The sequence below is a fragment of the Dipodomys spectabilis genome, unplaced genomic scaffold (assembly GCF_019054845.1).
Source record: "Dipodomys spectabilis isolate Male_0828 unplaced genomic scaffold, ASM1905484v1 ptg000158l, whole genome shotgun sequence".
Classification (NCBI taxonomy): domain Eukaryota; kingdom Metazoa; phylum Chordata; class Mammalia; order Rodentia; family Heteromyidae; genus Dipodomys; species Dipodomys spectabilis.
The window spans coordinates 2,152,399-2,168,994 of NW_024870835.1; the positions used below are offsets into that span (position 1 = coordinate 2,152,399).

General features: G+C 38.7%; 1 protein-coding gene and 1 non-coding gene across 2 annotated transcripts in view; both read right to left on the reverse strand.

Annotated features, from left to right (window-relative positions):
- Positions 1-16,596, reverse strand: part of LOC122118954 — a 124,713-nt gene that overhangs the window by 2,537 nt on the left and 105,580 nt on the right. Inside the window, exon 4 of the mRNA XM_042692927.1 lies at positions 11,757-11,817. Coding sequence (XP_042548861.1) covers positions 11,794-11,817 — 24 coding nt within the window. The 3' untranslated portion in view covers positions 11,757-11,793. The remainder of the gene's footprint in view (positions 1-11,756; positions 11,818-16,596) is intronic.
- On the reverse strand, positions 5,485-5,627 carry LOC122118993. Its single transcript, XR_006149486.1, has one exon. It is a non-coding gene; the product is annotated as a U4 spliceosomal RNA (small nuclear RNA).

Below are 16,596 nucleotides of genomic sequence, written 5' to 3' on the forward strand. Positions count from 1 at the left end.
AAATTAGAATACTTGGCCTTGAATAAGCAAAATCATAAATATATATTAAATTACATCTCCATTATCTTCATTGCCATCTTAATAGATGTTAACTATATGTGGCACGGCATATAATCTATTACTACACTTGGGACTTGGAATAATTTTATGACATAGGTGCAGTTACTGTACCCATTTTTCGATGAGGAAATTGAATCACAGAAATATTATATAACTTTCCCAGTATCACAGAAAAAAATGATAGCATAATAATTCATATCCCAGTGGCCTAACTCCAGCATCAACACTTTCTCAAGTAAGTTTCTGATTGCCTCTAGAAAAATGATCATATAGACTAGTATGTACCACTGAACAAGAATTGTTTAATCCTTTCCACAGGATTTTCCAATCCATTTAAACAATCTGATATCAAGCAACTGGGATTGCTCTAAATTAATGAATATATGATGAGTCTACTTAAGGAATTAAGTTTCACTCTTATATTACTTGTACTGCTAGTCTCTATGAGATTTAAAGGAAAGGGAAGTGGAAAACTCTTGGCATATGCCTATGAAACAACTATCACTATTTGTTTCAATGAATACCTTCCTTTCTCTTAACTAGTTTTTTATCCTTCCAGAAACTTCCTGGACTAAAGAACCAGTAAAGAATAGTATATGTCTGAGTCAAGCAGAAAAGGTCAGATAAGTTGATATTAGGGAAATGACCCCTAAGATATGTATTCAAATGTATTTTTCTTTCATGCAATTGTTTCTAACACATTTATAAGATGATTTCTTTGTTGCTTTGTATGTCCCTCCCCCATGGTATAACCCCTGCTTTCACTGTATTTGCTGTCTGTATAATTTGTGGAAGGAAAGGGAAAAAAACAAACTGTTTAAATAGGGGTACAGGTGGACCCATTGCAACAATGAGATGTACAAGTCTTTATGTTGAAAATGAACTTTACAACTTTGGTGGGGGGGGAGGAGGATTGGGAGGGGAGAAGTCGGGGGAGGATGGGAAGGGATGGGAAGGGGAAACAAAGGAGGAGGCTACAATGCTTGATAAGAAATGTACTCGTTATCTTGCCCATGTAATTGTAACCCCTCTGTACAGTATTATCACAATAAAAAAAGGAATGAGAACAGAAAGACAGATGTCTTGTTGCCTCGTAACTTGTTGATACCTCTGAGATTTTCTTTTTTTAAACTAAGTGACAATCATTGAGGTAGTTTTTTCTTCATGGCAATCATTTTTGAGTGTTTGTCTTCCTATTGAGGTGGAGTGAGGCAATAAACACATTATAATATGAAAATAATCTCTCTGTCTCTGTCTCTGTATTTCTGTCTCTTTCTCTGTCTCTCCACTTTTAGTGCAGCTCAACTGTGTCAGGGATAACCCGCTACTAGAGAGGCACAAGAAGGTCTGAAGAGGCCCTGTTCTAGAAGTCAGATGGGGATCCAAGCCCTCCTCTCCTGTAGCCTCAGGCAAGCTCGTTGGGTATTGGAATTCCAGGGGTTCTCACTGTTTTAAGACTTCACAGATGGTGGAGATGTGGTCACACAGAGGCCACCCCTACTATGACTACTACACTCTGGAGTTTCTGTCAAATACTACTTGTAAATTTATTTCTCAAATGATTGCGTTCGCTGCTAACTAAGGCTGGCCTTGATCCTTGAACCTCTTCCAAGGCCTAAGAGACGTAAAAGTCTGATATCGCCTTGGGTGTGACCCCAAATGGCCTTGTTAATAAACATTCCTTCCTGTTTCCCCACATTGACAAGGGAGAAGGGAAGCAAGGTTGGAGAAGAGCAGCAGAGGCCCTGCCAAGTAGGGACCTCAGCAAGGAAAGCCAAGCTCAATGAACTGAGTCAGTCTCATGTTTTTTCCTATTTTAATGTTTGACTTACTGAGGCAGACCCTTCTCTGGTCTCTTAAGCCTCTAAAGGGGTTGGTGCTTTTTGTTTTATTTTTTTCCTATTTCAATTCTCCTCCCTTGGCTCCATGATTTTAGAGTCTTCCCCTATTTAGAGCAAGGTTATCCTTTTTTTTTTCTTTCTGGGGATCTAACTTGGGGCTTTAGGAAAGCATGCTATGAAAATACTCTACCACTGAGCTGTCTCCCCTGCCCGCCCCCCTCCCCCCACATGCACACACTTTTCTGAGATAAGGAATCACTGTGTTTCCTCTCATTTAATAAATTCTCTGGGAGGAAAAGTTCTCACATCAGAAAAACACTGCTTTGGAGCTGTTCAAATGGCTATTTTAAGGAGTTGTTCATACCATGTAAACACTTCCCTGTGTTTTGGGACTCAAGTAAATTATAAGCAATATGTTATAGCAAATGATATACAGTGAAGGCTTTAGAAATTAACCTTTAGTACTTAGTATCCATGAATCCCTGGGGTTTTTTTTGTGTGTGTGTGGTGGTTGTTTTGTTTTGATTTTTGTTGGTCGTGGGGCTTGAACTCTGGGCCTGGGCATTGTCCCTCAGCTCTTCAGCTAGCCCAAGGCTAGTGCTCTACCACTTGAGCCACAATACCACTTCCAGTTTTCTGGTCATTAATTGGAGATAAGAGCCTCACGGACTTTCCTCCTGGGTTGGCTTTGAACTGCCATCCTCAGATCTCAGCCCCCTGAGTAGCTAGGATTATAGGCGTGAGCCACCCTTAAGTTGTCTCTAACAAGTATTTGGTCTACTTCATTTAATATAATTTTTTCCAAGTCTTTCCATTTCCTAATAAATAACTAGTATTTGTCTAGAACAAGCAGAAAACCTCAAAAGCTATGTACATATGACCAGATAAGATGATGGTAAGCAAAATGAATCCCAAGATAGAAATACAAGTAGTTTTATCTTTCTTGCTGCTGTTTTTAATGAATTTATAATGTACCATGTACGTTTTTTGTTTCTTTTGTATGTTCTTCCCCCATGGTATAAACCGTTTTCACTGTGTTTGATTCCTGTGCCTGGAATCTTGTATATACATTTTTCTAATTTGGGGAGGGGAAGGGAAATAACAAAATGCTGAAATAAGGTTACATTGTAACAAAAATATGTAGAAGACACTATGTTGAAAACAAACTTTACAACTACTGGAGGTGGGGAGGGAGAAGTTGGGGAGGTGGGGCCAGAAGGGATGGTAGGGAAAAAACAAAGGAGGAGGTAACAACGCTCAATAGGAAATGTATTCATTACCTTATTCATGTAACTGTAACCCCTCTGCACAGTATTTTTACAATAAAAAATATATATAAAAAACAGGTATTTGGTCACAGTGACACAAACAAAGCTGATTCTCTCATTGTTTTAAGAAAATTTTATTTGTATATCCTCTTAGTGCTCCTAGCTCCTATTTGGTCCTCTCCCTATAGTTCAGCAAGATTAATTTTAACTGAAGTATCTCTTCCATATTTGGTTACATCTTCATGCATACCTAATGGACATTTTATCTTTTTTAGGCAGGATATTCAGGAAGAGTTAGCTTTGGCAATGGGTTTAATCTGGACAGTTAGAATAGGCTCCAGTTACAGCACTCCAGGAAGTTTTTGCTATCATTAGAATAATACCCTAACCTTTTCTATGACCAGAGTACTATATGACGTTTCCTCTGCCTATTTCTCCAGGATCCCCTCAGCCTCTGTGATCCTTCACTGGCTTTTTCTCTGTCCCCATAAAAGGCAAAAGTCATCTTCATTTCCTTGTATTTGCTATTGCTTCTTTCTTCATTTCACTTAATGCCCTCCTTCTCAATTAGTTCTCAGTCAAATGTCACCTCCCTAGAGATGCCTCAAGCAAAGTTGTAGACCTTTTATGTTCTGTTCTCTCCCCAGAAGTTTTATTTCTACATGGATGCTTTTACATGATTTTTTAAATTTATCAGTATACATGTTGCACTCCATGAGAGGAAAGGTATTAGGCCTTTACAGAACAGTGTAAATTATACTTTACAGAACAGTGTTTGGCACATAAGAGTCACTCATTAATAGATATTGAAGAAATCATCCTGGCTCAGCTTCTCACCCACTTCAAGCTCTTTTACTTATCATGAGTTCTAACAGCCTTGAGTTTCATTACATATTGAATAAACTACACTGAATTATTAATTACTATGATATCCTCCAACAATGTCAGAAGTGTAAGAAATTGATAATACCCAAAGTCATTTGATTCAATTATGGAAAGACCAAAGAGCTTAGAGAATGTTGATATGCACTCTAAGTCCTTGGATAGCTTTTCTCAAACTTTTCCAACAAGACAGAATTAACAGCTGAAAACTGAGTAGTAATGCTCAGTAGGGAATTTAACAGGAATATAAAGTAGCTCCTGAGAATGAAATATCTTTAAAGTCCTACAATTTATTTTCTAAATTCAGATGAATTTTGCATACTAATCCATTGTTGAATTAATAAAAAAGAAATAAAGGAGAAGGCTACAATGCTTGATAAGAAATGTACTCATTATCTTGCCCATGTAATTGTAACCCCTCTGTACAGTATTTTCACAATAAAAAATAAAAAGTTATAAAAATGAAATTTGCCCTCAAATAGTTGAAGAAATAAATGTGCCTTCCAAGAAGATGCACCCTGTTTACTTTGGAAAAGGATCAAGAATCCCCCAGTACGTGTGATCCAAGCTGATCTTCATTTAGAAATGATCTGGAAGAATCTTAAAAGGATCCCAGCTCCTTCATTTGCACTTACTGCACGCCCCACCCCCCCACCCCCCTACCCTCACCCCTTCCAGCCCAGGGAAGAAATGCTGTGGAACAAGACAATATAGAGTAAGCTAGGAATAAAAAGGTATGTGAATGTTTGAGGAGCTAAAAAAAACCAGCTAATTTTTTTATTTTATTTTATTATAATGATGCTGTATTGAGGGTTACAGTTACATGAGTAAGGTAATGAGTACATTTCTTGTCAAACATTCTTACCACTTCCTTTGTTTTTCTCCTACTATCCCTTCCCTCCTCTACCTCCCTCACTCCCCTCCCAAAAGTTGTAAATTTCATTTCCAACATATGTCTTGTGAGTATCATTGTTGCAATGGGTCATCCTGTGTCCTTGTTTCAACATTTTGTCATTCCCTTTCCCCTCCCCAAATTAGATAAATGTATATATAAGATGCAGGGTACCAAAATCAAATACAGTGACAACAGGGGATACACCATAGGGGGAAGAACATACAAAAGAAACAAAAAAATTACATAGTACATTAAAAACAACAACAAAGAAAAATCCCTTGTGTCCATATCTTTGAGTTCATTTCGCTTAGTATCATCTTATACGGTCATATGTACATAGCTTCTGAACTTTTCTGCTCATCTGATAAGATTATCCTAGACATATACTAATTATTGCAAATAAGGAAACCATAGTAGCTTAAAAATTTTTTCTCTCTATATCACTGTCATCTCAGATCTTTCTTCTCTTCTCTTCCTCTTCTTCTTCCTCCTCATCTTACACCACCTATTGTGGTTTTTTTGCTTTTGGGTTTTTTTTTCTTTTATTAGAGATTGCTAAATATTGCCAGTGCCAACTATATTGCAAGTCGTCAAGGTGGGCTATTGGGAAAAGTTTTCAATTAGCAATAATTGAGCCTCAGGCAAACCTCATTGGCTATGATACTGACACTGCGTAAATTCTCTCTGTTTTTGAGACAGAGTTTTGCTATGTAGCACAAGTTGATCTCAGCCTCCCTAGTACTGGAATTACAGTCATGTACCACCACATCTAGCTTCAGACCTCTCTTTAAATTATTTCACTTCTCTCTTTCTTCCCAAGTGCTTGATGAGGTTAAAAGTGTAAGTTCTTCTCACTTCCAAGAGAAGAAGACCCTACAGTGACCAGACAAGCCAGTCTACCCAGGATCATCCTAATTTGCATAAAACGATGTAATTGTTCATAGAATTCTCTTTTCATTTGTACAATCTATGGTCATTCTTAAGGAAATCTTCCCCACACCACTCAAAAAAAAACTAGGAACCAAACTGAATGAGTCAGAGGCAAAGTGACACAACTCTTCAGCCTAACTTTAAACTGCCAGAGAAACAGAAGCCTATGAGAGAGAACAATTGTCCAATTCATCCACTAAAACAAAATAATAAAAAAGCAGATCACAAAAGCATTTGGGTCCAAACTTCAGTGATTCTGAATAAGGTTTCCTGTGTCTGATATATTTGTACACTTCAGTTGTTATAACCACTCCCTACATATAACCACTTACACTGCTTTCTTAGGATTGGAAGCACAAAATCCAGGCCATCTTGAGTACATTATATTAGTGGTTACAGTGAAAAGATACAAAGGCAACCAGGAGGTTAAGAGTAAATTAGTCTAACAAAATACTATCAGGGAAATTGATAAAGTATTTTTAAATCAAATATGGTATGTGGATGCAGAATAAATTCTGAATAATAATTAGCCCTTCCAGTAACCTGACATTTGAAGGCATGAAAGTGAAGATCATTATCTACTGGACAAACCAAAAGGAGTGTTTGCTCTGATAGTAATTATGGTAACCACTGTAGGGAATGTAATGGACTGAGAGTCTGAGTTGCTGCCTAAAAACCTACCAATGTTTCCTCTTAGGCCAGGCTTTCCATGGTTGCTTCCAGCCAATGACTAAGCACAGCAGTGAAACTGAGGCAAGCCCATTTCTGGGAGATACAGAACCCTCCTGATAGGCTCCTTTGTCTTAAGGATTTCCAACCAGCCTTGCCAAATTTTTTCTTGAAGTTGAAGTCTGAAGGCCTTCTCTCGAAACTTCTGTCTCTCTCCCATATGCCATGAGATAAGCAGCATTGAGTTTACCATGTCCTCTTCCCCGTGTGTGAGTCTATGGGCCATGCCACAGGCGCATAGTAATAAGGCCAGCTGACCACACACTGAAATCTTTGGATCTGTCATCCAAAATAAATTTCTCCTTTTAAATTGTTTCTCTCAGGCATTTGTCACAGAGGTGAAAAACCGACTAGCACAGAAAATTGGAACTGAGAACGGGGTCAATGATGCAACTATCTGATCATGTGGTTCAGAAGTCTTTGGAATGTGTTTATGAGAAGAATTTGAAAGACTTTGGAAATGAACTAGAGAAAGTCTGGAATGCTGTATGAGCAGTTCTGGTTGGAACACAGAAGGGTGAATGCCGATAGAAGTATGAACAATATAGTCCGTACTCGTGATATTTTTGGATGAGTATAAGGACTCTGTTGAGAACTGGACTAGAAGTCATACATATTACATTGTGGCAAATAACCTGTCTACGTTTTTTTTCCATGTCCTGAGTGGGAATCACAGTTTTAAGATGATGGTCTACTTAATCTGCCAGAAGAAATTTCAAGGCAGCAGCATGCAGGATGTTATATAAGTACTGCTAGCTGCTTTTCTCCAAATTTACGGTGAGAATTGAAAGACCAAAAGAAGAACAAGGCAGTTTGAAAGAAATTGAAGTTTGAGTATTGGGGCTAGGGAAAGCATGGTTTCTAAAAATATTTGTGGCATTAAAAAAGAAGCCCATCCTTTGCACAAGAGCAATAGGACAGAGTCATGAGGGCTTCTAAGAAACCAACAATATCCCATCCATTAACATGTGCTAGAGTGTAAAAGTATAAACACCATTAAAAGGCTTCTCTTGGGAAAAGAGTGCCACTTCTGTGACACACCTAGCTCACAGGAAGTAAAGTAGGGAACTTGTTTCTCAGTATTCACTTCACTGTGTTCAACCATCAGGGCACACTGCAGCCTTGGGTCTAGAGGGCCTAGAAATTGTTCCTTGGAAGCATCACAGCATGCCACTATGTATGATTCTACAATACAAACTATAGAATTTTTTAAAGATTCCCCTGATACCACTTAATTCAATTATTTACTTGTAGATGAAAAGGTCAGTACACAGAAATCAGTTCATTTCTTGTGGGTCAACACTGGATTTGTGGAAGCTAAGATGGAAGCTGTAGAAAGTGCCCTACTATTTGCTACTAACCAGATGAAATAGAAGGTAGGAAGGAGAAAGGAGGTAGGAAGTAGAAAAGAGTAGAATCACAGAAACAGTGGACAAAGGGTGAACCTTAGTATCTAGTGATACTCACTAGACACTATGTTGGAAATGAACTTTACAACTTGGGGGGGGGGGAGATGAGTTGGGGGAGGAAGTGAGAGAAAATGAGGGAGGGGTTAACACTGTTCAAAAAGAAATGTCCTCATTACCTTGCTTATGTAACTGTAAATCATTTTTACAATTAAAAAAAATGGAAAATAAGTGAGATCAGGTAGGAGAGATCCAGAGATCCATTCAGAGGAACACAGCAGCTGTAATTCACTGAAACTAACCAATGCCACACAGACCTTTCTGGAGCGATTTTTGTTTGAGTTTGGTTTTTCATTGTTTTGTTTGTTTGTTGTTTTTGATGCTCGGTACTGGTGCAGGAATTCAGGGCTTTGCACTCTTTCTTTTGATTCAAGTTGGTGTTCTACCACTTGACGTACAGCTCCACTTCCACTTCCACATTTTGACTGGTTAAATGGAGATAATAGTCTCATGAGCTTTCTTGCCCAGGCTGGCATTGATCCTCAATCCTTAGATCTCACCCTCCTGAGTAGTTAGGATTACAAGCATAAGCCATCAGTAGCTAGCTGAAGTAATGTTTTTCAATGAACTCTCCTTGGGAGCCAAATTCTTGGGATGACCTGGCTAATACTTAATAATCTCAGGCAACACTCCACCCTCATCTCCATCACCTATACCTGGTGAGCATACAATATTTCACTTGATCTTACTTACAAAGCTTGTTGTTGAATCATGTTTATCCCTAGATACTCATCAATCTTAAGCTGAGTTTATACTTACTCCTTCCATAAGTACTCACAGAAAAGCTGTCAAGGACAAAGGTTCTGTAGTAACTGTTAGAAAATTGGTAAAAAGCACTTAAGCAAATTCTTCCATGTCTATCTAGAAGAATCAATGATTTCTTCTAGAGAAAAATAGGTCAACCAAAGTAACTCTACACAGACTAATCACTACAACCTTTATATCACAAGGACAATTAAATAAAGAACCTTTGCTTTGGAGCCTTATCACCTTGGTCCAGCTGATAGGGAAAGTGGATCTTATGGCTGAACTCTTGAACCAGGAAAGGACCAGTACAAAGTTTTTGTCAGGTGACGTGACCTACAAAAGTATTTCTATTCCTTGGCTTATCTTTATGACTGATGAATGATTGCTTCTTATTTGCTCTATCTGCTTGCAAACTGTGGCTAAATTGCTGAGGCTGTTGCAACCAAGTGGTCTACTCCTGAAAGAGGGGAAAAAGGAGAAAGATGAATCTCTTCAATACAGGTGTAAGAAAAAGAAATTTATTCTACCAAATCTCCCTAGCCATAAAAGAAATACAAATCAAAACAACATTGAGACACCACATCACTCCAGTTAGAATGGCTATAGTCAAGAACTCTAATAACAACAGATGCTGGAGGGGATGTGGACAGAAGGGAACCCTACTGCATTGTTGGTGGGAATGTAAACTTGTTCAACCACTTTGGAAAGCAGTATGGAGGTTCCTCAAAAGACTCCACATAGAGCTCTCCTATGACCCAGCAATCCCGCTTTTGGGCATTTACCCAAATGATCACAAACAAGACCACACTAAAGCTGCCAGCACAACTATGTTTGTTGCAGCATTATTTACCATAGCCAAGATATAGAACCAACCCAGATGCCCCTCAGTAGATGAATGGATCAAGAAAGTGTGGTATATATACACAATGGAATTCTATGCCTCCATCAGAAAGAATGGCATTACCCCATTTGTTAGGAAATGGAAAGACTTGGAAAAAATTATATTAAGTGAAATAAGACAGGCCCAAAAAAACATAGGTCCCATGGTTTCCCTTATTTGCAATAACTAGTATATGTCTGATACAAGCAGAAATGGTCAGATAAGTTGATGTTAGGCGAAATGAACCCCAAGATAAGGACTCAAATGTTTCTTTTCTTTCTTGCTATTGTTTCTAACATATTTATAAGATGATTTCTATATTGTTTTGTATGTCCCTCGCCCACGGTATAACCCCTGTTTTCACTGTATTTGATATTGGTATAACTTGGGAAAGGGAAGAGAAAAAACATATGGTTTAAATAGGGATACAGGTGGACCCATTACAACATTGATATGTACAAGACGTTACGTCGAAAAATGAACTTTACAACTTTGGCGCGGGGGATGGGGGGGCCATGGAGAGGGGATGGACGGGAGGGAGGAGGGGAGGGGTGGGAAATGGGAAGGGATGGTAAGAGCAAACAAAGGAAGAGGCAACAGTGCTTGATAAGAAATGTACTCATTTTCTTGCCCATGTAATTGTAACCCCTCTGTATGATATTTTCACAATAAAAAATAATAAAAAAAAAATAGTATCTTGCTGGGCACCAGTGGCTCACACCTGTAATCCTAGCTACTCAGGAGGCTGAGATCTGAGGATTGCAGTTCAAAACCAGCCTGGGCAGGAAAGCTGTAAGACTCTTACCTCCAATAAACTACTCAGAAAACCAGAAGTGGTGCTGTGGCTCAAGTGGTAGAGCCCTAGCCTTGAGCTGAAGAGCTGAGGGACAGCTTCCAGGCCCAGAGTTCAAGCCCCACGACCAGCAACAACAACAACAACAAATCTTGTCTCTTATTCACTCACTGCCACTGCCACTCACTAGATGAAGAAGTTTCATAGCAAATGTTTAATTAAATATAATCAATTTGTGAATTTCTACATCATAAATTACCCCAGCATAGTGCTACTGGCTCAAATCTGTAATCCTAGCTACTCAGGAGGCTGAGATCTGAGGATTGTGATTCAAAGTCAGCCCGGGCAGAAAAGTCCCTGTGAGACTCTCATCTCAATTCATCACTCAAAAATGGGAAGTGGTACTGTGGCTCTGAGTGCTAGTATTGAGCACAAAGAGGCTCAGGGACCAGGCTCAGGCCCTGAGTTCAAGCCCACAACTGACTAAATAAATAAATAAATAAATGTACTCCATTCATTTTGGAGCATAAATGATTTCTCTAAAAGAATAACTGCATGTGCAAAGCCAAGTTTATGCTTCCCTATTTACCTCTTGCTGAAGGGATCCTATGTTTGAAAGCCTACAGCAGAAGAGTAGCCAAGCTTAACTAGATTAAAATCACAGATTCACATAGTAAAAGGCACAGCCAAAAATTATTGAATGTCCAAGTCATGCACATAGACAAATGTTCAATTAAACTCTTCAACTGATTTATCAGCCCAGGCCCAGAGTACAGGCCCCAGGACCGGACCAAAAAAAAAAAACAATATACCTAAAGAAAATAGTGAACAAAATGCCAATTTCTATAGCCCACCAAGAGGGAGAGTGATTTATTCAAAATATAACATCAGAATAGAGTAAAATTACTTTTCAGAGATTGATTCTTTATTAAAGAAAGCAAGGTAGGCAACTAATAAATAATAGAAATGCATCAAAGTCACAACATTTTCAATCTCAGAAATTACCTCAGTCGAAGAAAATAATTTGAAAAGACAAAATAGAAAAAGTGGGCACTTGTGATTATCAGTTGGTTTTTTTTTTTGGTTTTTTTTTTTGCTTTAGTTTACTTTCTTATTGATAGCTGCTTTGTTCCTTAGACCTTGAACCAAAAATTTCTTCATTTGAACTATGGAATGCTTTGCCTAATGGCACTCTGTGCTTCCAAGTACATACTGTCCTGGGAAGGAAGTTCACTGTAAAACTAAATGGCATAGTCAACAAATACCTCATATGGAGATTCCTCCTGACTGGGGAAGACCAGCTCATAGCTCCAATCTCTGATCTTTCTGGAAGACAAGAATGATCAGGCATTCCTCTTTGACAAGAAACAGTAAATTTCATGTACAGTTTCAGGGTGTTGGAAGTCAGGGCAGAAGAAAACAGCTTTAATATATCCTCTCTAGGTCCCTAATACGGAAGTAACAATCATCTAGTAGACACAAATGAGCATTGTAATCCCAAGTACAAGGACTTAGGGTGTGGGAAAGGAAGTTCAGCATGGAATTTGAAAGCTAGAATTGCAAGGTAAGAGATCTGAGAGCTTCAAGTGGGGAGGGTTTCCAGCATTTCAGGGGAGTGTGCTTTGTTTGTTTTTCGTCTAGACTGAGAGTGCAAAGGCTTTGGAAATATGCTTTAGGCGAGGAGACACCCTGGGGTTGTTTTCTTTCTCCACTTAGAGCCCTGGGTAATAATGCATGTGCCAGTGCCAACACTCAACGCTGATCAAGTTTGATCACAAGACTACCTTGTTTAAATTTTTAGTGGTTTCTAGTAGACTTCTGGTTTAAATATCATTATTCTAAACAAGTTCTGAAAAGCATCCATTACCATGGCTCAAATCTTGTCTTTGCTACTTACCAACTTGGGAAAGTTTCTTAACATTGTTGATCCTAAAGATCCTCATCTATGAAGTGGGATACTAATAGTTGCTTATATTAGTCCTTTATTGCTAAAACTAGGTGAATTACTGCTTAGCATTGTTTCTTCTTTTGAGTAAACTTTGACTATTATTGCCATTATCATGTCACAAAATTATTATTACTATACAAAAGCATCTCATAACTTAACCTCTTCTCCTCCCATTGTTTGTCTTGTTACTGCCCCATCAATAGTCTATAATCTTGTATATGAAACTCATATTTTATGCGAAGGGATTTTTTTTGTCAATCATGAGCTTAAACTCAGGGCCTGGGCACTGTCACTGAGCTTCTGTGTTCAAGCACTCTACTGTTTTTGAGGTCTACTTCTCATTTTCTTGTGGAAAATTGGAGATAAGAGTCTCATGGACTTTCCTACCCCAGCTGGCTTCAAACTGCAACCTTCAGATCTCCTTCTAAGTACGAAAAAGTATAGATGTGAACCACTAGCACCTGGCTTACATACATTATTCAATCTTTAACAATACTGTAAGGTTAGTACTAATATCCTCATTGTAAAGATAAGGAAACTAGCTGGGCACTGGTGGCTCATGCCTGTAATCCTAACAACTCAGGAAACTGAGATCTGAGGATTGTGTTACAGAGCCAGCCCAGTCAGGAAAGTCCAGTAGACTTTTATCTCCAGTTAACCAGCAAAATGTCAGAAGTGGAAACTGTACCTCAAGTGGTAGAGCATTAATCGGCCTTGAGTGAAAAAGCTTAGGGACAACACCTAAGTCCTAAATTCAGGCCCAGGACTAGCACAATAAATAAATAAATAATAATTAAATAAACAAATAAATAAAAGGTAACATGCTCTAAACAAAAGTGCTGCAACTTTCTCAAAGTAAATTTGCTAGTAAGTGTAGAGCATATAGTTCAAGTCAAAATCTTTCATACTCCATATCTACTTTTTTTGCTATATTATGCCAACTTTATTTGACCTGATTTCCAAGCATTTGTAGAACTTTGGCACTTCTACATTCCCAGGTGGTATCCTTAACCTGGACAGGACTAATTAAGTTCAATACAAGTGAGGTCACAAGATTTCCAAGGGTAGGTCACAAAATATAGCTTCTGTCCAGTACACTGTATTGTAATATTCACTTTTGGAGGTCTACATTGTCATGTAAGGAGTTCTGCTATCTGTCGCTACATGCTTGAGAGACCATGTGAAGAGATTACATAAAGATTGAGAGATACAAAGATACCCAGCTGCTCAGCCATCTTTCAGCCAGGCCCCAGCAAATACTTCATGGCATAGGGAGGATCTGTCTCACCAAACCCTGCCAAATTGTCCCATTCTTAGAATAACCAAGTGATCTGGTTATTTAAGCTAATAAATGTTGGTGGAATTGTTATGCAACAATAATTGCCAAAAAAGCATAATAAATGCAGAAAAGCCAGTGGCTCATGCCTGTAATTCTAGCTACTCAGGAGGCTGAGATCTGAGGATCACTATTCAAAGCCAGCTTGGGCAGGAAAGTCCATGAGACTTTTATCTCCAATTAAGCATCAAAAAAATCCAGAAGTGGAGCTGTAGCTTCAATGATAAAGTGCTACCTTTGAGAGAAGAAAAGGAAGGAAGGAAAGAAGGAAGGAAGGAAGGAGGAGGAAGGAAGGAAGGAAGGAAGGAAGGAAGGAAGGAAGTAGGGAGGGAGGGAGGGAGGGAGGGAGGGAGGGAGGGAGGGAGGGAGGGAGGAGGGAGGAAGAAAGAAAGAAAGAAGGAAGGAAGGAAGGAAGGAAGGAAGGAAGGAAGGAAGGAAGGAAGGAGGAAGGAGAGAGAGAGAGAGAGAGCTGGGACAGCACTCAGGCCCAGAGTTCAAGCCTACAACTGACAAAAAGAAAGAAAGAAAGAAAGAAGGAAGGAAGGAAAGAGAGAGAGAAAGAGAGAGAGAGAGAGCTGGGACAGCACCCAGGCCCAGAGTTCAAGCCCCTACAACTGACAAGAAAGAAAGAAAGAAAGAAAGAAAGAAAGAAAGAAAGAAAGAAAGAAAGAAAGAAAGAAAGAAAGAAAGAGAAGAAAGAAAGAAAGGAAAGAAAGAAGGAAGGAAGGAAGGAAGGAAGGAAAGGAAGGGAGGAAGAGGAGGAAAGGAAGGAAGGGGGAAGGGAGGGAGGAGGAAGGAGGGAGGGGGAGGGAGGGAGGAAAGAAAGAAAAAAAGAAGAAAGAAGGAAGGAAGGAGAGAGAGAGAGAGCTGGACAGCACTCAGAGGCCAGAGTTCAAGCCCTACAACTGACAAAAAAGAAAAGAAGAAAGAAAGAAAGAAAGAAGAAAAGAAAGAAAGAAAGAAAGAAAGAAAAGAAAGAAAGAAAGAAAGAAAAGAAAGAGAAAGAAATAAGAAGAGAAAGAAAGAAAGAAAGAAAGAAGGAAGAAGGAAGGAACGAGAGAGAGAGAGAGAGAGAGTGGGACAGACAGGCAGAGTTCAAGCCCTACAATGACAAAAAGAAAGAAAGAAAGAAGAAGAAAGAAGAAGAAAGAAAGAAAGAAAGAAAGAAAGAAAGAAAGAAAGAAAGAAGAAGAGAAGGAAGAAGGAGAGAGGAGGAAAGAAAGAAAAAGGAAGAAGAAGGAAGGAAGGAGAGAAGAGAGAGAGCTGGAGACAGCACTCAGGCCCAGAGTTCAAGCCCTACAACTGACGAAAGAAAGAAAGAAGAAAGAAAAGAAAGAAAGAAAGAAGAAAGAAAGAAAGAAGAAAGAAGAAAGAAAGAAAGAAAGAGGAAAGAAATGAAAGAGAAAGAAGGAAAGAAGAAGGAAGGAAGGAAGGAAGAGAGAGAGAGGAGGGGACAGCACCGAGGCCAGAGTTCAAGCTACAATGACAAAAAAAAGAAAGAGAGAGAGAGAGAAAGAAGGAAGGAAGGAAGGAAGGAAGGAAAGAGAGAGAGAGAGAGAGTGGGACAGCACCAGGCCAGAGTTAAGCCTACAATTGACAAATAGAAAGAAGAAAGAGAAAGAAAGAAGAAAGAAAGAAAGAAAGAAGAAAGAAAGAAAGAAGAAAGAAAGAAAGAAAGAAGAATGAAAGAAAGAAAGCAAGAAAGAAAGAAAGAAGAGAACGGAAAGGAAGGAAGGAGGAAGAAGAAAAGAAACGAAAGAAAAAAAAGGAAAGGAAAACCCCTGTATGTATTTTACAATAAAAAAAAACTTATTAAAACATTTTTTTAAAGGAAAGAAAAACTGCTCAGGAATAATACAGGCCCTGAGTACAAACCCAGGACCAGCACAAAGGAAAAAATGCTAAAAACAAAACAAAACAAAAAAACTATGGAGATATGCAACATCAATTAATCACTCCCATTGCCCATGGGGATCACAATCAATCGTCTTGGCAAGTGCAGCTGCTCTACCTATAAGCCATCCTCACCCCACCATAACCACCTGCCAGTCATTTGAAAAGTTCCTTGGCTACTAAGAGTCATTGTAGGTGTTGCAGTTTGAATCATCTTCTCTTAAATTTTGCAAATGGATGGTTACACACCCAAACTTCAAGCCAAAATGTCTAGGCTTGATTTTCTGTTGTTACTGTTGTTCTTGTTTTGTTTATTATTGTCTTTATTCACTCCTTACAAGCCGTAGTACTTAAATTTCTCTAATCTTCTGTTCCCTCCAAAAATAACTAATAATACAACTTTCTTTTTAATCATGGTGTGCAGACTCATTTACAGTTGAAGAAAAGTTCTGTCGTTAATAAGGGTTCAATACATGTTGCCCTATTTAGGGCATTGATTATTTTGCATCAGTCTATATTTTTCCATTTCCTCCTCTGAACTCTAGTTATTTGAGAGCAAGGAAAGTATATTCCCAATGCTTGATGCTTGGAATATGCAAAATGAATTTTTAAATAAACAAATGGTTGAATGATCGAATTGGCAACTATAATTTAGGCTCCATTTAATCTGGTATACACAGCATGTAGGAGATATCCACAGGTGTTGAGACCTATGGACAGGCTCAGTACAGTAGGCATGTCTTCAGAGGAAATTCAATTCTTCTCTTTTTCTAATGGTGCTACAGAACCACACACATGACTATAAAACTCCCTCCTCTCTAAAGCCATACAGAGAGTATCTTCACTTCAGCAAGGGAACAGTCTAAACCAGATGGCAGAACTTTAAGGAAAGCTGGTATTAAAATAAAAGCTGGTGTTAAAATATTAT